We start from the raw sequence: 22812 nt of genomic DNA on the forward strand, positions 1-22812 counted from the left end.
ACAAAAGCATTTTCGTTTTCGGTTTTAGCACGCATAATTATCTTTGTCATCAACGTCATCCTATCGTGGCAACATCAACAACACCGTTAATGGTAAAACAACACAAAAAGTGAGCAAAATTGTGGACATATGCCTTCACACACATTTCTACATACAAATGTACACACTCAAGTACAACATCATTATTACTATGCATATTATTCATTTGTTAATTATTATTCACTAAAATGTCATCATAACATTGACTATTTACATGCTACAACATAATAATGAGCTTTCATAACGCGTCCAATCAACTGAACCCCCAAGAGGCGCCTTTCAACAGACATCACCAGCACTTTGTTGTGAAAAAAACAGATCTTTTTAGGTAACATTTGAACAGTAACATTTTGCTTGTGAAAATTTGTTTTTTTTTTTCAGAAGGGAAATACAAAAAAAAAAACACTCTTATATGCAACCCTCTCTTCATATTACAATAACCTGCTCGCATTCCTACGAGCTTCGCCAGATCAAGTAATTTGAAATTACTCTTCTTTTTTTTTTTTAAATATTGTAACGAATTTACTGAAATTCTGCTTATTTGCAACTTTCTGCTAACGTTCGAATCACTAAACTGTTGAATAAATAACTCCACTATTCAATAATGCAAAATGGCCTTTATTAAAGTTCTTTACAATAACACTACTATTGCTCGCCAGATAGCGTCTTAAGCAAACTGATTGTCGCGCCTCTACTGTTGCTGCTTTTATACTATGTTATTTCTCGTTCGCATCTTCTAGGCGCTTCCATTTCCAGAATCTACTAGTTGGCCATTAGTTATAAAATTAATACGTTTATAGCTTCTCATCAGGCATGCTTAACCAACGAACCGATATCATTTCGTTACGCTAATTAACGTTAATAAACGAAACAAAGTCATTTCGTTTCGTTTATTAACGTTAAGAACGTCAAATTAACGAAATAATTTCGTTTCGTTTTCTGCCATATCAAAACGAAATCAAATCGTTTATGTTGATTATTAATTTCAAACTATGCTGGCAAAGCTGATTGATGGCGGAGTCATTAAAGGTGAAAGCATTAGCCAAGCTGATTGCAACTTTTCTCATGAATTTTGACACTACGAACATTTCTCAGAGTATTTTTGACGTTACCACCAACGAATTACACAAACAAATTACATGGAGTTTGTGTGTGTATGTGCGCTCGTTGTTACCACCTTACGGCTTCACCATGACTATAGAATTGCCAGCACAATTCAAACATAAAGTATCACGTTTTTGTTAACGTTTTTAACGTTAACGAAAGCTTTTCGTTTCGGTTAAAAACGAGATACAATTTATCTTGATAATTTCTTTATCGATAATATTTCGAAGTGTTTCAACGGAAACGGTGGAAATTTAGATAAACGATTAGCTTAACGTTAAGGTGCATCCCTGCTTCTCATACGCGCGTGTATGTGTGAACACAATTATAATTGCATTCTTTTGGGAGCATCTCAGATAAGATATCTGCATGTGTTTGTGCGTCTCTTCTCCGCTGCGTGTACATTCATCTGTGTAGACATAATGATTGATTTATTGATGTGCATACAAGTCACTGCTTAGCATCGGCTTAGAGATGATAGTTTCCCTAAGCGTTGCTAATATTCGTCACAATATCTTCAGCTGTAAGTTGGGACGTTCAAACTTTGATTGCGGAATACAAGTCATATAAATAAAGAAGTGAAATTTACGAGTCGCCCCTCTCCATGAAATATCTTGACACGTTAATTTTCAATTATAGGCGAGACTAGTGATAGAACCTTTAGAAAAAGTATCGATACCGGTCCTAATTTGAAATACTCGAATCAAAGTACCGATGCTTATACTTATACTCAGTAAAAGGTAGTGAGTATTCTCTATCCAGGTGAGTACTTCGGAATATTTACCAAAAAAATACAAGAAACTTTTTATAAAAAGTATCGATACTTTACTTAGTTCTTGATGAAAAGCATAGGGTACGAAATATTCGAGTATTTTTTGTAAAAGTATCGATACTACTCACTCAGTACTCATATCGTTCTATCACTACGCGAGACAGCTAAAATTTGTCTATCTTCATCCTCTTCTTTTTATAATATTAGATCTCATAGATTTGCCATTTTTGCGAATAATTTTTTTAATTCAAGCTAATTCTCGTAAGCTCAACAATTTTCAATTCCTGCCGGATAGCGTTGCCCTAAATTTTATATTCAAAGAAACATGGACAGAGAATGGAACTCATTTTTGCAAAAGGTTCTGGTTAGATTTTTTTTTAAATAAAATGGGCCCTCGAAGAAAATGTCATGCTAGTGTTGTTTATATAATTTTTTGTAGGTTTGACCTGATCAGATCATTAGTTGACATCAGTATTCAAATCGAAATTATAATGGTTTCTGGGATACAATATGTTCTGCATACGTGGTGATCAATCTAAAATTAAGGCATGGGAGATATTAAAGAGTTTATAAATTTTAATTTGTAAGTCTTCACAGGCCCTTAAGCTCTTTTACTCTGCTAGGTAAATTATCGGGGAAAAGTAATTTATATTCATGACCTGCAACGAACGCCTTCTCGTGGCATCATAAGATAACAACCCTTTGACGTGTTCACATTATACTGCGTAGACCTGGCTGGCGTTGAATGGCTATAACAACGCCAATAAAATTTTTCTTTGAAAGTCTGGTCTACCTTTATTTACATTTAAAAGAGAGTTGATAAAATACGAACTCAAGTATGGTTCTCGTTTTGTTAAAAAAGCAAGCTCATGCAAAAGAAGAGACATTTTTTCTTCGAAAGGCTGGCTAGTCATCCCCGTTAGGCTTCCAGGTGGAATATTTTTGTTGACTAAATAGATTTTTGCTGTTTTTTAGGCCAATAAAATTTGAGCCCTGGCAAGTATCGAGTTATTTTGTTTACAGCTCCTGGGTGAATTATGTAAATGGTCAGATTGTACTATATATCGACGGCTGAATGGAATATCAACCTGTCTCAGATGTCAGTTCGAAAACGGTCTATCTGAGAATATTTTCAGAAGATACTCAGCTAATGTCAAAACGTACTCAATTCAATCCAAGGTAGGGCGTTTTTGTTCTTAGGATATTAGGAACATTTTAACACAAATTCCGCAATGGGGCGTTATCCAAACGTTTTCTGATATAGAGAGTTTCCGAAACACCAGCCTAGATAGGATGATATTCCATTCAGCAATAGATATGAAGTTATGATAATGTTATGATAGGAACTAGCCGGTCAATAAAGACCTCACACGGACTGAATGTGTCCATAGTGTTAAGGTAGGAAAACTTCCTCCCTGTGAGGAAGCGGGTTCAGTTCATTACATCCTTATTCTAAATTTCTAGAGCTTCGTTCTCTTGATACTTTTTCGGTGGAGACAGAAGTGGATATTTCACTTCTACCCAAGTCCATATATTAAAATAAACTATTGAAAGCATCCCAGAAGAAGAATATATCTCGTTTAGCACACTTGCTTACTTACTTAATTGGCGCTTAACCATTTAAACGGTTATGGCCGTCCAACAAGGCGCGCCAGTCGCTTCTTCGCCCTGCCAACTGGCTCCAAGGGAGTTTAAATTGCTTTCCACCTGTTCCTTCCAGCGGAGTGGAGGCCGCCCTCTTACTCAACTTCCATAGGCGGGTTCGGATAGAAAACTTTCTTAGCCGGAGCGTCATCTTTCATTCGCATAACATACCAGCGCAGCCGCTGCGTTTTACTCAGCACTCATTGAGAGCAATTTCAACAGGAGTGAATTCTACAATCTAACCAAGCAAGTCCAGGGACGCGATGATGAATGAAAAGTATTTATATGGTACTCGTTCCCAGCTTAGCTCTTAAATATTTGCTCCCCGAAGAGAAGGACTCAAAACTTCAAATATCGATACCGATTTTTTTTTTCTCTTAGCTCCAAAGATCTAGACTATCTCTGAAAGTTTTCGACTGTAATATATTTGTTTAGATAGGAAATCTATGAGAAGCTGCCATGACTAAAGATATCATAATTTTGTCTACCCTCCGCGAGTAATGACTATGTGGAATATCTTGTGGGTATGTAGTGACGCTACAACATTGAACACGTCTACATACATATGTCGTAGCTGAAAATTATTACTTCATTGCAGTCAATTCGACACTAGGGTTCAATAACTCAATGCTCTCGGTAATTGTAGAATCACATACTCAAGTATGCAATTTCAGTACCTATCAATAAAACAAACACGAACGGAAAAATCGCATGTCAAACATTGAAATCAATATTCTGGCCATCTTTAAATGTAATTAATGGAATTTTAATAACCTTTACTTAAAACAAGTAAGAACGGGACTGTCTTCGGCTGTGCCGAAGACTTCATACCTTTCATGAATGGGGCTGAACAATAATCTTATCCCGTTCGTAATCTCCGAATAATCGGATGTATAAGATAAGAAATATATAGTGAACAGATCTACATACCTTAACGATTTTTAAGATAAATATAAAATAAAAAACAGGTAGGTACTTCGTGTGAGGATGCAAAGTTTCAGGTTTTTTGTGGTCTGCGTGTAAAAACTATGACTACGAATCACGTATTTCAAAAACACATGACGAAAACGTAACTATTTGATGAAATTTGATGAATTTTGAAGATTCTAGCCGTAAAAAAGGGGTCAAAATGACAGTTTATATGAAGTATATAATATATATACGACCGATCTCTATGATTTTTTCAGACAACAATATAAGCATTTTGTGAAATTTGAAGCTTCTAACTGTTAAAACGGAGCAGAAATTGCGCAAAGTTTCTTATCTGAACAATCGGTTGTATGAGATATATACTATGTGTACCACCGATCTCAATGATTTTTTCAGACATCAATATATGCTATACACGTAAGCAGTTGGTGAAATTTGAAGCTTCTAGCTGTTAAAATGGGGCCGAAATCGTAAAAATATATATATATGCTATATATATATACTATATATATATACTATATATATACTATATATATATACTATATATATATACTATATATATATACTATATATATATACTATATATACCATCATATATATATTATATATATCACCGATCTCTATGATTTTTTGACACAACAATACATACTATATACGTAAGCAATCGGTGAAATTTGAAGCTTATAACTGTTAAAATGGGGAAGAAATTGCGCAAAGTTTCTTATCTGAACAATCGGTTGTATGGGATATATACTATATATACCACCGGTATCTATGATTTTCTCAGACAACAATATATGCTATACACGTAAGCATTTGGTGAAATTTGAACATATCTAAACGATTTTTAAGATAAATATAAAATAAAAAATAGGTAGGTAATCTGTGTGAGGATGCAAAGCTTCACGTTTTTTGTGGTCTGCATGTAAAAACTATGGCTACGAATCACGTATTTCAAAAATATATGACGTAAACGTAACTATTTGATGAAATTTGATGAATCTTGAAGCTTCTAGCCGTAAAAAAGGGGTCAATATGACAGTTTATATGAAGTATATAATATATATATCACCGATCACTATGATTTTTTCAGACAACAATATATGCTATATACGAAAGCATTTTGTGAAATTTGAAGCTTCTAACTGTTAAAACGGGGCAGAAATTGCGCAAAGTTTCTTATCTGAACAATCGGTTGTCTGAGATATATACTATGTATACCACCGATCTCAATGATTTTTTCAGACATCAATATATGCTATACACGTAAGTAGTTGGTGAAATTTGAAGCTTGTAGCTGTTAAAATGGGGTAGAAATTGCGAAAAGTTTCTTATCTTAACAATCGGTTGTATGAGATATATACTATATATACAACCGATCTCTATGATTTTTTCAGACAACAATATATGCTATATACGTAAGCAATCAGTGAAATTTGAAGCTTATAGCTGTTAAAATGGGGTAGAAATTACGAAAAGTTTCTTATCTGAACAATCGGTTGTATGAGATATATACTATATATATAACCGATCTCTATGATTTTTTCAGACAACAATATATGCTATATAAGTAAATATTCGGTGAAATTTGAAGCTTCTAGCTGTTAAAATGGGGCTAAAATTTGCGAAAATATATATATATATACTATATATATATACTATATATACCACCATATATATACTATATATACCACCGATCTTTATGATTTTTTCAAACAACAATATATGCTATATACGTAAGCATTCGCTGAAATTTGAAGCCTCTAGCTCTTAAAATAGGGCAGTAATTACGAAAAGTTCCTTATCTGAACAATCGGTTGTGGGGGATATATACTATATATTCGACCGATCTCATAAATTTTTTCAGGCAACAATATGTGCAATATACGAAAGTATATGGTGAAGTTTGAAGCTTCAATCTGTTAAATTGGGTAAGATATTACAAAAATCCTCTTTTTCTGAAAAATCGGTTGTATGGAGGATATATGCTATAGTGGTCCGATCCGGTCGGTTCCGACAAATGTCTAATCGGACACTCAAATACACCTGCTCACCAAATTTTATCAAGATATCTCAAAAATTGAGGGACTAGTTTGCATACAAACAGACAGACGGACAGACGGACATGGCTAAATCAACTCAGCTCTTCAACCTGATTATTTCGGTATACTTAATGGTGGGTCTATCTATTTTCCTTTAAGGACTTACAATTTTCGGTTTCGTGACGAAATTAATATACCATTTCATTTTCATGAAAGGTATAAAAATAGCTCACGAAAAACCACTAAAGAAATCTCCATTTTAAGGCAAATGACTCTTTATGGCAGCGCTGATTCCATACCATTTATTTGAAACCGACTAAAGGCACTCAAGTTACGCACCAGCCGTCAATCTCTTTTGCTTATCTTTGTTTGTATTTATTTAACCCAATACTCATAGATACTCATCAAGGGCTTCGAATGGGCAAAATATTAACTGTTGCATTTTGAGCACATTTCACCACATAACGACGACTACGCTCGTGCCCTTGATGTACGAGTCATATTCACACGCATTCAGTGAGAGTATACTTAACTTTTGTTGTATACTCCAATGATTGAGTGTTTCTCAGCACTTGGTTTTCATAGTGGAAGTGCTCGTCCTCCTCTTGGTAAACAAAAACGCTTGCAAAATGTTCCAATTTCAAGTGTTGCACAAAGGTGTGATTTCTTCTTCCTGCTTCTTGGGGGTGGACGTTTATTGTTTTTGTAGTCTGTTATTGTTGCTGCAAGTCAACTTATGCTTCTTATACTGCTTCTTTTATATTTTACTGCAATTGAAATATTTTACCTGAATTTTACTTTGCGCTTCGATTCAGATCAGCGAGCACATTACAAATACGAGTACGAGAAGAGCAAAAAAGTTTGTGTCTGTTGTTAGCAGGTGCCAAGAGGTAATGACAGTGCAAAAGAAAATCAAGATTTTAAACACACAGCTTAAAAGCGGGCAGATTCATTTCGGGAGTGGAATATTCGTTTGAGTTGTGGTGGATTAGAAAAAGAAATTAGTTGCAGCTACAGGTTCGCTTTAGTGCCATTGAAGATCTTTGTGTTGTTTAGAGAACGGCCCTCCATTATAACCTTTTGACGGACTTTTTTGACAGCTTCGATTCTTAGTAGGTACGTAAGGTTGTGTTTTCATAAAAGTTCTCTGGAGCGCATAATGAGGTCCCAGTTATTATTTTCAATTAATTACGTACAACAACGAAGAGAAAAATAGTAATGGCAACTTTTTTTCACATTTCGCCAATTTAATTCTTTTTTCTTTTTTTTTAGATATCTGTAGAAAAAACTTCTAGGACTTTTGAAACTGGGCGAACGAATCTCAAAAAAGTATTCGGAAGAATGCGGAAATTCAAGACAGTTTTACGAAATCATCACACTTTTTATTTGGAATTCTCCCAATTCTTTTTTGAGTATGCAGTTTCGTAGCCAAATAAATTTCAGTCGGACAAGGTAAAAGTTATAGGTCACTCAAAATTCGAATTTTCAGAGACTTATTAGTTAAACTTTGTGTCCTACAAAAATTCATTGGGGTACAAAACTATATACTCAAAAAGTTCAGTGAACATAAAATAAAAAGCTCGAATTTTGGTAATTTTTTTTAGAACTTTTTCAAAAAATTTGAAGATATTGAGTGGCATAATTTAAGTTACTAAGTTTATAGAAGTTTTTTTCTTATAATATCGAACATAAGAAAAAGGAAGTTTATTGTCGAAATTAAATAAAAATTGCCACTGCTATTATGCTGTATATCAAAACAATCGAAAAGAATGCAACTTCATGCAAACATTTTAGCGGAACCGCGAAGGAGCATGTTTTTTAATAAGCAGTAGGTCAGCCATCCATTTTTTGGCTTTAACTAAGCCATGGAAAGGGAACTTCTAAAATTTTTGAAATCTAAGAACGACGGGCGACACATGTTTAGTCAGATACGCCAAGTGAACTGCAGTTGATCAACTCTACCATAGACTGTATATACTCGTGCTTTACTTGGACTTCCGATTAAAATACATACTTTCTGTAAACTAAGGCTAAGACAAGAAGGTGTAAAATTAGTCACCGTTGTTTAATAGGCGTGCATGGAAGGATCGACTGAGGGTTAATACACTCAAGATGACTAACCGTTGTGAATACAAGACAACTGTACTGGCAAAAGCGGAGAGTAGTATCCGCCTACGCAACGTATCACGAAAAGTCGTAAAGGTGTTTACTAGAATGGTTTAATTCGCCGTTTATTGACGCTGAAATAAAGACGGTTGTCGAAAGCAGATATAACGGGATGCTTGAAGGACACCTTTATCAATAGGGCAAAAACTTATAACTAATTATTATATTAATTTGTTGTCTTCAAGACCAAGTCTGTTATTTTTTGTACAATGTATACTTTACAAGTTATATTATATTAAATTATTATACATAGAAAACGAGTAAATTAGAAAAAAAGATTTACAGACCAGTAAAACCTAGCATAACATTAAATACTTTCAGTCTACGGAAAAAGCACCCTGGAATTCTAATAAAAGCGAGAGCTTAAAGAAATACCATATGGGCTGCAATAAAAATCCTCGTCTAATGAGATAATAGCACCTGATTGGCGCACTCAATTGGCGGTGATAAAGAATAAAAACAAAAAACAGTAGAAAACGAGTTATAAATAGAAACTTGCAAAGTACATTGATGGCCTGATGCGCTAAAATGTCAAGCCTTCCATGTTGGGATCGCTGATGATAAACCGTCATGGGTTTTGAAATAGTCGGATATACGGTCTATGAACTTCGTTTTTTTTTATAATTTACTCGGTTTCTATGTATAATAATTTAATATAATATAACTTGTAAAATATACATTTAAAAAAAAATAACAAACTTGTTCTTGATGACAACAGATTAATATAATAACTAATTACTTACAGACCAGTATAACCTAACATAACACTAAAAACTTATAACTTTATATGGAAAACCCCAACAGAAATATAAACCTTTGTTGACAAATCGAAACCTATTTATTGCCACAGCTTATAGTCTTCATCAAAACTAATTATAAGTAATTGTTTATGAAAAACAAATCACAATCGTTAACAGTAACAAGATTCTTTCACCCTAGTATGGTTGTACGCACGGCTTGTTTCACGATTTATTTTGTTTTTTGTTATTTTATCGCAGTATTTCAATTTGTTGTCGTCATAAATGCTGTTACTGTTGCTACTACTGGCCCATTGACTATTTTAACGGTGCAATGCTTTTTGGCGCGCTCATACCGCAAAGAAAACTTTTCTCACAGGCACCAACACATACACAACTCAACTTTTTCACAGACAATGTGAACTAACAATGGAAAGATACTCGTCTTTAACGATATTCCTTCTGGTCTTAAATAGGGGCCATTTTGCGTAAAATTGGATGACTTTTTATACCTTTCATGAAAATGAAATGGTATATTATAGATTGACCCACCATTAAGTATACCGAAATAATCAGAATGAAGAGCTGAGTTGATTTAGCCATGTCCGTCTGTCTGTTTGTATGCTAACTAGTCCCTCAATTTTTGAGATATCTTGATAAAATTTGGTGAGCAGGTGTATTTGGGTGTCCGATTAGACATTTGTCGGAACCGGCCGGATCGGACTACTATAGCATATATCCTCCATACAACCGATTTTTCAGAAAAAGAGCATTTTTGTAATATCTTACTCAATTTAACAGATTGAAGCTTCAAACGTCACCATATACTTTCGTATATTGCACATATTGTTGCCTGAAAAAATTGATGAGATCGGTCGTATATATAGTATATATCCCCCACAACCGATTGCTCAGATAAGAAACTTTTCGTAATTACTGCCCTATTTTAAGAGCTAGAGGCTTCAGATTTCAACGAACGCTTACGTATATGGCATATATTATTGTCTGAAAAAATCATAGAGATCGGTTGTATATATAGTATATATCTCATACAACCGATTATTCAGATAAGAAACTTTTCGCAATTTCTACCCCATTTTAACAGCTAGAAGCTTCAAATTTCACCGATTGCTTACGTATATAGTATATATTGTTGTGTCAAAAAATCATAGAGATCGGTGATATATATAATATATATGATGGTATATATAGTATACATATATTTTGTTTTGCGATTTCGGCCCCATTTTAACAGCTAGAAGCTTCAAATTTCACCAAATGCTTAGGTGTATAGCATATATATTGATGTCTGAAAAAATCATTGAGATCGGGTGTATACATAGTATATATCTCATACAACCGATTGTTCAGATAAGAAACTTTGCGCAATTTCTGCCCCGTTTTAACAGCTAGAAGCTTCAAATTTCACCAAATGCTTACGTATATAGCATATATTGTTGTCTGAAAAAATCATAGAGATCGGTGGTATATATATTATATACTTCATACAAACTGTCATTTTTGCCCCTTTTTTACGGATAGAAGCTTCAAAATTCATCAAGTTTCATCAAATAGCTACGTCTACTTCATATATTTTTGAAATAAGTGATTCGTAGTCGTAGTTTTTACATGCAGACCACAAAAAACGTGAAGCTTTGCATCCTCACACAAAGTACCTACCTATTTTTTATTTTATATTTATCTTAAAAATCGTTTAGATATGTTCAAATTTCACCAAATGTTTATGTGTATAGCATATATTGTTGTCTGAAAAAATCATAGAGACCGGTGGTATATATAATCTCATACAACCGATTGTTCAGATAAAAAACTTTGTGCAATTTCTTCCCCATTTTAACAGCTAGAAGCTTCAAATTTCACCAAATGCTTACGTGTACAGTATATATTGTTGTCTGAAAAAATCATTGAGATCGGTGGTGTATATATTATATATCTCATACAACCGATTGTTCAGATAAGAAACTTTGCGCAATTTCTTCCCCATTTTAACAGCTAGAAGCTTCAAATTTCACCAAATGCTTACGTGTATAGTATGTATTGTTGTGTGATAAAATCATTGAGATCGGTGGTATATATAGTATATATCTCATACAACCGATTGTTCAGATAAGAAACTTTGCGCAATTTCTGCCCCGTTTTAACAGCTAGAAGCTTCAAATTTCACCAAATGCTTACGTATATAGCATATATTGTTGTCTGAAAAAATCATAGAGATCGGTGGTACATATATTATATACCCCATATAAACTGTATTTTTTTGCACCTTTTTTACGGCTAGAAGCTTCAAAATTCAAAACATTTCATCAAATAGTTACGTTTACGTCATATATTGTTGAAATATGTGATTCGTAGTCATAGTTTTTACACGCAGACCACAAAAAACCTGAAACTTTGCATCCTCACACAAAGTACCTACCTATTTTTTATTTTTTATTTTATATATTTATCTTAAAAATCGTTTAGGTATGTAGATCTGTTCACTAGATATTTCTTATCTTATACATCCGATTATTCGGAGATTACGAATGGGATAAGATTATTGTTCAGCCCCATTTATGAAAGGTATGAAGTCTTCGGCATAGCCGAAGACAGTCCCGTCCTTACTTGTTTCTCTTGTGATATGTACAACTTAATGGAGAAGAGATATTCTACTAATGATTCTACCAAAATTATCAGGACGACGAACTGAGTTAGTTAAGCCAAGTTCGCCTGTCTGTTTTATGCAATGTAATGTTCAGATAAGAAATCCATTGCTGCAACACCTCATATAATAAAAATAAATAATAAATGTAAGGAGCGATAACCTTCGAAGAGGTTTTAGGCCGAGCCTTCTTTTCCAATTTATGTCGTGCTCCTTTTAAATTTTTCCTGCAAATTGGCAGGACTGGACCTGTTTTATGCCTTTCCTGAACGGCATCTGCAGGGCAGAGGAGTTTTCACTGAGATGCTTTTCATGGCAGAAATACACTCGGAGCGCTTGCTAAATCACTGCCGAGGGGCGACGCCGCTTAGAAAAGCTTTCTTCTAATTGAACAGAACTTATTTCTAAAATTATGATGTTGTTTTGCGCGGGGCGTCAACCCAGGACCTTCGGTATGGTAGGTGGAGCACGCTACCACCATACCACGGCGTACCCTCATATAGGTAAGTGGAATTGTGCAATGTTATGTGCGGACTACCAATGCATTATTAATTTATTTGGGACTTGTCGAAACGATCACTATATAAAATATATCTTATACAATTGATTGTTCAGATATAATGAGTTTTTCAAATTTCATCAGATTTGTTCTGATCACAAGGCCAGTTAAACTATTATATGCGACGATTGGATAAGATGTATCTATGTGGTTCCTTCTCCCAATTTTCTATTATGGAGTTTATTGTATGGAAAATAAGTAGGTGTGTTAAATTGTGTAACGATACATCAAGTTATATCAAGAGGTGCCGTCACGTTCGAGGTGGATAAAATTCGGAAATTTAGTTCATTGGACTTTTGTTTTTTAATATCTTCTTGCGGATGGTGCCGAAGATAATGTTGTTGAGAAGTAAATTATGCTTTTGATAAACGTAATATCCCGCTTTATAAGTCTCTTATTAAATGCGCTTAGAAGAAGTAGCTGAAGAGGGTCTTCTGTGTTGTTTTTGATTGACTTCGGTTGTGTTGATTGCTGGGACAAGTCTACACTCCTTTGATTTGGCAAACGATGCAGCGTTTCAATAACGTAGTTCGGTAATTACGCATTCCCCAAGTCGCTTGAAAAGGATAAAATATATGAATTTATATGCCCTTGTAAAAATGACGTCCTATTACATTCATCCTGTAGAGTTGAAATAAATGATAAGCTTAGTAGCCTTGCGATATGTGAAACTCTAGTAAATGGGATTTCGTAGGAGTTCGATATGTATATGGCTCTGAAGCCGACGCAGTTTGTATCGAAGACTACTATAGGAATTATCTTTTCATTTAAATTTATAGCCATTATTTGAACTGCTACACCAGTATTCGAATCCCAATTTTTTAAGCTTATATAACCTCTCTGTATTTAGCGTTCAGCATTATATAGCATTATACTGGACTGCGTTTCATTGTACGACACGTACTGTAGTGTATAACGTTACAGAATCCCAACAAAAACTAAAGTTAGCTAAAGATTAGAGGAATATTGAATAACTATTCCTATTCTCGAATATCTAGTGTTAAAACACAACTCGAGAATCACTGGAGAAACATAGCATTCTCAAACAAAATGGGACCTAATTATCGAATCGAGAAAAACTATAGTTCTCGAACCAAACTATAATGTTTCTTTTTTTAATGGGGTTATAATGTGAATTGATTTTCGAATAGTTCTCTTAACATTTTCGACTCGATAACTTATGTAGTTTCCTAACAATTTCCACGAGTCAAGACTTTTTAAGTTGCCTAATGTGACTATATCAAAAATTTCTAACGCTAGAGACTGTGTTTGCTGCGATATATTGTACTCCACGATGTGTGGTGTATATGTTATGTACCGTATTGTACGATTTACTGTACTTTACGATACGTAATTTTCATGTAAGGCACGGTACTGTAATGTAATGAACGATAAGTAATGTACTGCCCAATACGATACATGACGTACTGCACTTTACGGTATTAACCGTATTTTAAAAGACAATATTTTTATAGATGGTAGCCCTTTAGGATCGCCACCTACTTATCTGCACAATTTTTGTATATGTATGTAAGTGCGCTTTATTCTATTTATTGTAACGAATTTCGGGTCTTTATATATAGTATACATCAGGAGTAATACTTCACAATTATACTTCAAAACCAATAGCGTGCTTAAATGAAAGCTGAATTGATATTACTCAGCTTGCACTGCTTTTATACTCTCGGTTTCCTCGTTCACCTATTTATCCTAAGGTCTAGTAATTTCAAGAACAGTTGTAGCTCATGCTTGGTTACCAGCTATATACATGTATATTTGTAGTTTATAGCCATATGCATGTGTATGTGTGAGTAACTACTTCGGTTGATGACTACATCTGTGTGTGTGAGATATCTCTTCGTTGCCTTGTACATAAATGTTGCTTGCCTTAATGTGTACACAAGTGTCGTTGCTTGCTGTTTTGTTGTTGTGATTATTTGCTGACAGTTTAGTGATGCTAATATTCGTCACATTATTTTAAGTAAGTGTTGATAGTAAGGAGTTCATTTTTTGTCTTAGCCTTCGCAGAGTAAAGCAGTATAAATTTCTTTGACACTGTGGAAAATAGATTTTCTTTTGGCAAACCTCTTGCCATTTCTTTGAAATAGGACTGTAGCCGGTCACTTCTAATTGTTAGAGCAACATAAATGGTTAACGAAAAACACTACCAAGATAAAAATTCCAGCGATTCCAGGTATCCCAGTTGACACGAAATACACCACATAAAAAAACTCTCGTTTTTAACTCATTTTCTGGTCACTTCTTAGTCTGTGGGTGAAAAGAGTGAAAATGGGATGAGTGAGTGGATTACCGAGTGTTCGCTTATGGTTCAACGCAGCGTATGCGCATTTATATGTGCATAAGAACACACTCATTTGATTTGTGTAGTGTTCTTGTTTCATTTTCATTTTCCAAAAATTTGTTTTCGTTGCGAAAATTTTCACTCAATAGTAGTAAAACAACCGGTGCCGACTGATGATTTGCAAATGATTTAAGCGGAGAAAAAGTAATGAAATACGCTCGATATTACGTTGCTCTCGGTATTTTTTCTTCTGTGGTTTTTCTACTTCTACTTCTTGTTGTGTGCATATGTTTGGCTAATTAAAGAAAAAGAAAGAAAATAAAAGTATTTAATTTACTGAAATATATAAATGAATATATATATATATATTTTTAAAGAGAGCCAATGCAATATAAATAAAGAAATGAATAAATAACAACAATAGCCAAATTCGCAACCAAACCAAAAAAAATAAACAAACAAATTACGGAAATGTATGTATAAATCGTAGCATTAAAAATAAAACGGAATTAAAAACGGGATGATTTATTCTTGGAGTTCGTAGATTTTGCATGCATAAACAGTTTGCGTTTATTATTTCAAGAAGGTGCGAATTAAATTGAATTAGTATTATTGAGTTATGATTATACCACAGCATTAATTAATAATATTAAAAAAAATGTATTTGTTTGTATTGAAATCTTCAAAATGTATGTGGCAGACTGAATGTATTGCTCTTTGAATTGTGATGTATTAGTGATAAACAAAAAAGCTACCAACAAAAATAAAAACAAATAATTAAAACTACAACAAAAATAAGAAACAAATTGCTATAATAAATATAAACGCTAAGCAATTCCATTTCAATTATAGCCCAATTAATTATAATCGAGAAAAATAGCAATTTCTCTCAATTAAAATAAATGATAATGTATATTTCGTGATTGAATGGGCTCACTTGATGACTATATAAACACGTACGTATACATGTAGTAAAGAATTCATACTAACTTTAATACATACTTACAAATATAGATAGTATACCCAAATGCATATACATACATACATAAACAATCTACTCAGAATCGACATGTTCTATTTAATTTTATCTTAACATATAAAAAAAACGTGTGACAACATTTTCGGGCGCGATGGACTCCTAAAATATTCAACCGATTTTGAATTTGTTTTGCACCACGTGTTTAGTTTGATCTAACTTGAGAGATAGGATAGGTTATATCTCAGTTTATAGTCGCAATATTATTTTATTTCAAATTTTTTTATTTGTTTATACGTAATAATAAAATGTTACGTATACGCAGTGGCACTCATATTTTCAGGTGGTGCGGATATACTTCCTGCTTATCAATAAAAAATATTATAGCGAATGATATCAAGTATAGCACAACACCAGGCCCGCCGAGAGGGTGGGGGGTTTCTGAGGGGGCCCTCAATTTAGAGGTACAATGACATTTTTTTTAATTCAGGAGAGTTTTTAGTTGCGTAGAGCGTAATTTTCATACCCCTGGGTGACTAGGGTCTCGAGATATAGGCCAAAACGTGGGCCAGTGAATGCCTAGACAGTGTTTATACAATATGGATGTGAAATGAAAGCTTTTGATGAGTGCTTTAGTACAGAGTAGAGACGGACTGGGTTTGGGATTAGGACTAGGACTGGGACTGAGACTGAGAATCGGAGTGGGACTGGGACTGGGACTCGGAGTGGGACTGGAATAAAATACATACCACCCTCTGGGACAGGCAGTAAGGGATGCAGAAGAATGAGAAGAAATTGAGAGAAGAGAAAAGACAAAAGGAGAAGGAGATTGAGAAAGGGATAGAATGAGACGAAGATGGAGATAGATGAAGCGAAAAAGACGGAGGGAGGAGTGAACAAAAGGATAAGGAAAAAGTGAAGAGGGGGGAGGGCAGAGTCAGACGGCAAATTTAGGACAGGACAACGTCTGCCGGGTCTTCTAGTAATTTCTATAAAATGTCAATATTTTATTCATAGAAATCTTTTTTAAATGTCACTCGAATCTATACTTACAACGCTTTTGAAGGGTAAACAAAGTTTTAAATGTTTTTTTTTATTTGTTTTTAAAACTGTAAAATAAAACAAAAGTGCAGTTTTGTATCCCATTGAATTTTAATATCTCAAAATCCAGGTATGATAACGCTTAAAAATCGCTTTGAATTTTAAGATTTTTATTTTCTGATACATTTTCCATATATTTTTTGGAAAATGTGATAAATATCCTAAAAATCAAGATGATTTTAAAAAGGCTTGGCAGTTGTCCTTGGGTAAACTAGAGTTCAATATACTACAAAATTATATTTTCGATTGTTTTATTTAAGTTTCGCAAAAAGTTTTAGAAAAATTTTCAAAACATTTTTGAACTTTTAAAATATATGGAACAATTTGGTATACCTAATTAGGCTGTTTTGAAATAGGAATGAGAGGAATTTTAAAATTAGAGCAGTATTATGTATATAATTAAAGCAGATGTATGTTTAAGCGTTTTTAAAAATATTTGGAGATTTTTTAAATTCATTTCGCAATTTGAATTAAAATGGAAATGATACTAATGGAAAGCATTATAGCTCATTGAACTTTTGTCTCCCAACTTTTGTCTCTAGATCGCTTAAAAACCGCGTTGAATCTTTCAAATTTTTTTCTGCAAACTCAGCCGTTTCCAAGATGTTTCCCAAAATGCGAAAAACAAATCTAAAAGTTTGATTAGATTTTTAAAACTGTTAAAAGGTAACTTCATTTGACTTCGATTCAAAGCAAAACTATGTTTTCGGTTTTCTAGTTTAAAACTTGGAACAAATTTTTACAAAAATTTTCGAAACTTTATTGAATTTGTAAATATGATTTTACCTTATTTTGAATAAGATTTTTATGTGAAAAATATTGAAATTAAAGCGAAGCAATAAATGAAAATTTAATCTACGCTCTAAATGTTTTTTTTTTTAATGTATTTTACATTTTTAATTGAAAACCCAAAAGAACAGTTTTGTAGCACATTTAACGATCAGCCACACTAATAGATCATGGCATAGTTAATGAATTCATCATAAATTTAAAAAAACTGGTTTCCTCCTATTTCTACGACTAATATTTTTCGAAAAATCGCAAAGAAACAATACAGTTAATGATTGTCAATTCGATTTGGGAGCAAATTGGTTGCAATTGTCAAAGAACTTGTCAGCCGAGCAAACCACTTGTGATTGAATCATAACCGAGTTTTAAGAATTCTAAGAATTTTTCCGCCGCACTTTTTTCCATATAAAGCTGAAATTTTAAATTTTAAAAGGAAATAAATCAGGGTTCGTATTTGCACACACATACACAGTACACACACGTGTGGGAAGCTAATGCTCATAGAATACAATGCTAATACAAAAGTGTGTACCATATGAAATAAGACTCATACGCATGAGTGCTCTTTGATTCAAAATATTTATGCGCATACTCGCGTGTGCGCAGGTTATTCGAGAAAAGTGCCAAATGCTGTTAAAGTTATGCACATGGGCAAGCACAGAAATTAAGGGGCCCTGAGTTAAGAACATTAAACATCCTCAGAGTCTTCAACGATTATGAAGAGTAGCCTTGACGTATTTTAGAGGTCGCTTCAACCAATAAAATGTATAACCTTAAAATCTATTCTATCAGCATTTCGTGAAATCGAGTCCACTCGCCTACGGTTCAGCCATATTATCAAAAGGAGGCAAGAGTGTTTCTTTCAAAAAGATAAAATTACCTTTAGGAAGGAAGGCCTAGGAAAAGCAACCATATCAAAGCCATAAATTTTAGCTCAGTCAAAGAAAGGGACATCTAGCTTTAAAGCAGATTTGAGATTTTTACTCCTGCATTCAACGATAATACAACGAAGCTTGCCGAATGATGGAAGTCCTTAAAATGTGTAAGGGCTTTACTCTAATCAGCACACAAATGAGTTGCGTGCTAGAAATTTATTCTAATTGCACACAGCTCATGTGCCTGAGCGAAAAATGTACAAATGTGCTGCACATGAGTATGCAAATACGAACCGTGAAATAAATAGATGATGAATTCGGGAAAAATGTGGTAAAGATTCAAAATGATTTCTAAACAATTAAGTGGCTCTTTATTAAAGTAATTGTTTACAGAAATTTGTGTCCGGTTTTTTCGATTAAAATTTGGAAACTGGATTTCAAAATTGTTGTTTACTTTGCAAGACGAAATAAATTTAATGGGCTATGCAGCCGCACTCACTGGCTTCTGATAACAAAATATCAAAAAAAAGATTTGAAACAATTTTGAACGAAGATTTTGTGAGAAGCCACACTTAGGGGTTTTATTTAAAATTTGAAAACAAAAAAATTGAAAATTTTCAAAAACTGTCTGACCGCATACTTTGAGAAGGGAATGTTCAGTAACCGACTAAGAGGTCATTGAACTAAAATATGTTTTCACTTCCAAAAATAAAATTCCAAACTTTTTGGACTTTCACAGCTTTTGGAAAAAGATTTGCATTGGAAAAATTAGCATAATGATTTGATATAAACAAATTATTGTGAAAGGCTGTATGTGTGAAAATATTGCAATTAAAGGTAATGATATAAATTATTCAATACTATTTGAAAAAAAAAATTTCGAAACTTTTTTGAAGGTAGGTACTCACATCTGGGTTTTTTTATTTTATTTAAATTTTGGAAAAAAACAAAATTAATTTTCAAGTTCATAAAATTTGAAAACGATTTTCAAAATTTTCGAAATTTTCAACTTTTGCGTATGCTTTGTGGCACTAAACTCATAATTCACATAAACTCATAAACGGCCAATCTCATAATTTGTTTCAAAAACGCCCTACCTGAGCTCAAATTCATTATATTTTGACATTTTGAGATGGGGCATTCTTCAACGAAGTTCTGCGATAGGGTGTTTTTGAAGCAAATTCTGAAATGGGGCATTATTCAAATGTTCTCTGAGATTGGGCGTTTTCGAAACTGCAACGGATATAAGGTGATATTCCACTCAGTAGTCGATACAATAACATCAAATTTGATTAAACAATATTTAAAAAATCCCGATATTTTTCAAAAATGATTTGAGTTGAATAAACTACGGTTTTTTGTTTTAAATATGTCAAAATTAAAAAAACGTTTAAATCTTCTAAAATTATTAAATCATGCATTTATAGTTGAGATTATATTTCTATTATTTAGTTAACAGAAATAAAAGAGATTAAATCAAGGGTTGGAAAACTTTTCTTCTGACTGTTTTATATATGTGATTTTCTGCGCTAAAATATAGAACGCAACACAAAAACTAATTACAAATTTTTTTTTTCTTTTTTTTGCAATTAACAATTTTCTCTAATGGGTACTTGAAACAATAAAATAAATAAATATATTTATAAATATTGGTACATATTGTGGCAGTAATAATAGTTCACATTTATAGCCATAAGTCCCATAAGTAATAAAATTGGCCAACCCTGCGGTTTGATTATTTACTAAGTATATACATATGCATGTGTGAGTTTATGTGCGTACATCGGTTTATATGGCAATACAGCCATACATACCTCCAACTGTATTTAGTGATGAATTGCAATTTTCTTCTTGTATTCTTAATATTTTTATCGATACATTTCAAATATTTTTTTGCAAGAATTGTCTTTCTTTTCTTCTTCTACATTTATATACATATGTACATCTTTAAGAAAGCATATGCACATATATATATGTATTAGGGTTATGATTTTTTTTAGATTTAAAACGCTGCAGTGGCAAACGATGAACTTTTGTATAAAAATTACGAAAATAACAATAATTTCAATAAATTCTAAAAAAACGTTAGGCGTACATCGAAATTGGTATCAGTATGAGGAAAATTTGTATATAATTTATTCTGTACTGCATATGGTTTACAATATTCAACTTTTCATTACTTTAAATTTCTAAATTACTGTTTATGAACTTATAATTGAGATATTTATCCGATTTGCAAGTGCTGTGAATCTCTTCCATCAGTTTTACAGCTCGTTCAGCCACCATATTTGAACGAGGAACATCGAGCACAGAAGGTTCCGCTTTCCAATGAGTAGTAAAAGACTTCAAAGCCTTAGCACATTTCCGTTTAGCGGCAGCAGCATGTAACTCGAAAGGAAAACCATGCCTTTGCCCATGCATTTGCTATAAAGTCGCAGATAAATTTGAGCTGATCTCTCCACTTGGCAATGAGAAAATAAGCAATCAATGCAAATATTGCTTGTGAATTCCACCTAGCACTATGAAGGGACGGTAGCTTTCACCATTTGAGTAAAGGCCATTTTTTTTCCTTCTGGTAGTAATTATACCCCTCACAGAGGTTGAAAAGAAACTTGAAATCATCTCTCTATCCCGGGTTTTTAACTGATAATGTAACTTTTATACCCACATAATTATTTTAAATGTTATCATATTCTGCCAACACGTCTTCAACGAATTGATAATTGATGCTGGGTGACACCGATGTTGTTGGAAACAAAAAATCCATTAGGTGACGCAGAACAATGTCGAGAATGTGATGTTAACAGCCTATGAACTGAGGTGCCTCTTGCCCGATTTTTCGGAACTCTGTTTGGAGTTTGAAAACTACCCCATTCTTGATTCCGGTATTTACTGCAGTTGTGTCAGATATAATCATTTTGATATTTCTCCATGCATTATACTCATCCAACAGGGAACGCAAAGGAATAAAGATGTCCTTAGCTGATCCGCTGTCGCAAGGCAAAACTCCTAACTGTATAATTCTTTTAGAATTTTTGAGACAAACCGCATGATATTCCTTATTTTGTATTCTTTTTCCATCAAAGTGCAGACAAAATTCCTCTTCATAGAGAAGCTCTTTAATCCGGACTTTTACATTTTCTGCATCCTTGATCACTCGACGCCAAATACCCGATTGCGACGGTTTTGGAACTTTTATTTCGTCTTTAGCTAATTTTTGAAGAGCTGTTGCCACTTTTCTTGTTGATACATGCAATTCTGATACTACCTTCGCTGCAGATTTTGTTGGTTCCTACTTCCGTTTCATGGGGACGCACTCTTCCACATCGCTCCAATCGGTACTGATAATATCTTCTTCAGAACTATCATGGTCGGTTGTAAAATACAGTACTTAGTTTGTTGACTTATCGGATTTCTTAATTCGTTTAGATGGATGAATTGTTTTCTTTGAAAACTCTTTCTCAGTTGTGTAACCTACTCGGCCGAATGATTCAATTTGCTTTTGTTAAAGCTCTTTGTCTTCCCTGCACAGCCAATTTCCGGTCACTTTCGTAATATCAAAAGGAGTTTTCAAGTTTTTCTCAAATGCTCTTTCGCTTTCTATGAGCTTCAAATGATTTTATTAACTTGCCAACCTTCGTATGAACCTGTGGCCTTGAGAGAGAAGGGAAATTGAGCTTCTGCCAGAGCTTCAACAATTCTTTTGCTATTTTTATACTCAGTTGAGCAGAGATCACAGAGTATATTAAGTTTGATTGGATAACGGTTGGTTGTACAGGTATAAAGGAATCGAGATAGATATAGACTTCCATATATCAAAATCATCAGGATCGAAAAAAAATTTGATTGAGCCATGTCCGTCCGTCCGTCCGTTAACACGATAACTTGAGTAAATTTTGGCGTATCTTGATGAAATTTGGCATGTAGGTTCCTGAGCACTCACCTCCGATCGCTATTTAAAATGAACGATATCGGGCTATAACGACGCCCACTTTTTCGATATTGAAAATTTCGAAAAACGGAAAAAGTGCGATAATTCATTACCAAATACGGATTAAGCGATGAAACTTGGCAGGTGAGTTGAACTTATGACGCAGAATAGAAAACTACTAAA

At 33.6% G+C, this 22812-nt stretch overlaps 1 protein-coding gene across 4 annotated transcripts in view; it reads left to right on the plus strand.

Moving 5' to 3' along the window:
- Positions 1–15130: 15130 nt before the first annotated feature.
- KCNQ (KCNQ potassium channel) overlaps positions 15131–22812 on the plus strand; it is a 245457-nt gene continuing 237775 nt past the window's right edge. For 2 of the 4 annotated variants that reach the window (XM_067774904.1, XM_067774899.1), the window contains exon 1: positions 15552–15913. Coding sequence is in view for 2 of the 4 variants with exons in the window: in XM_067774899.1 (XP_067631000.1) it covers positions 15885–15913 (29 nt within the window). In the remaining 2 variants the exon portion in view is untranslated. The other 2 variants (XM_067774905.1, XM_067774898.1) reach the window with 2 other exon arrangements.

This window comes from Eurosta solidaginis, chromosome 3 (genome assembly GCF_040869045.1).
Source record: "Eurosta solidaginis isolate ZX-2024a chromosome 3, ASM4086904v1, whole genome shotgun sequence".
In the NCBI taxonomy this organism is placed as follows: domain Eukaryota; kingdom Metazoa; phylum Arthropoda; class Insecta; order Diptera; family Tephritidae; genus Eurosta; species Eurosta solidaginis.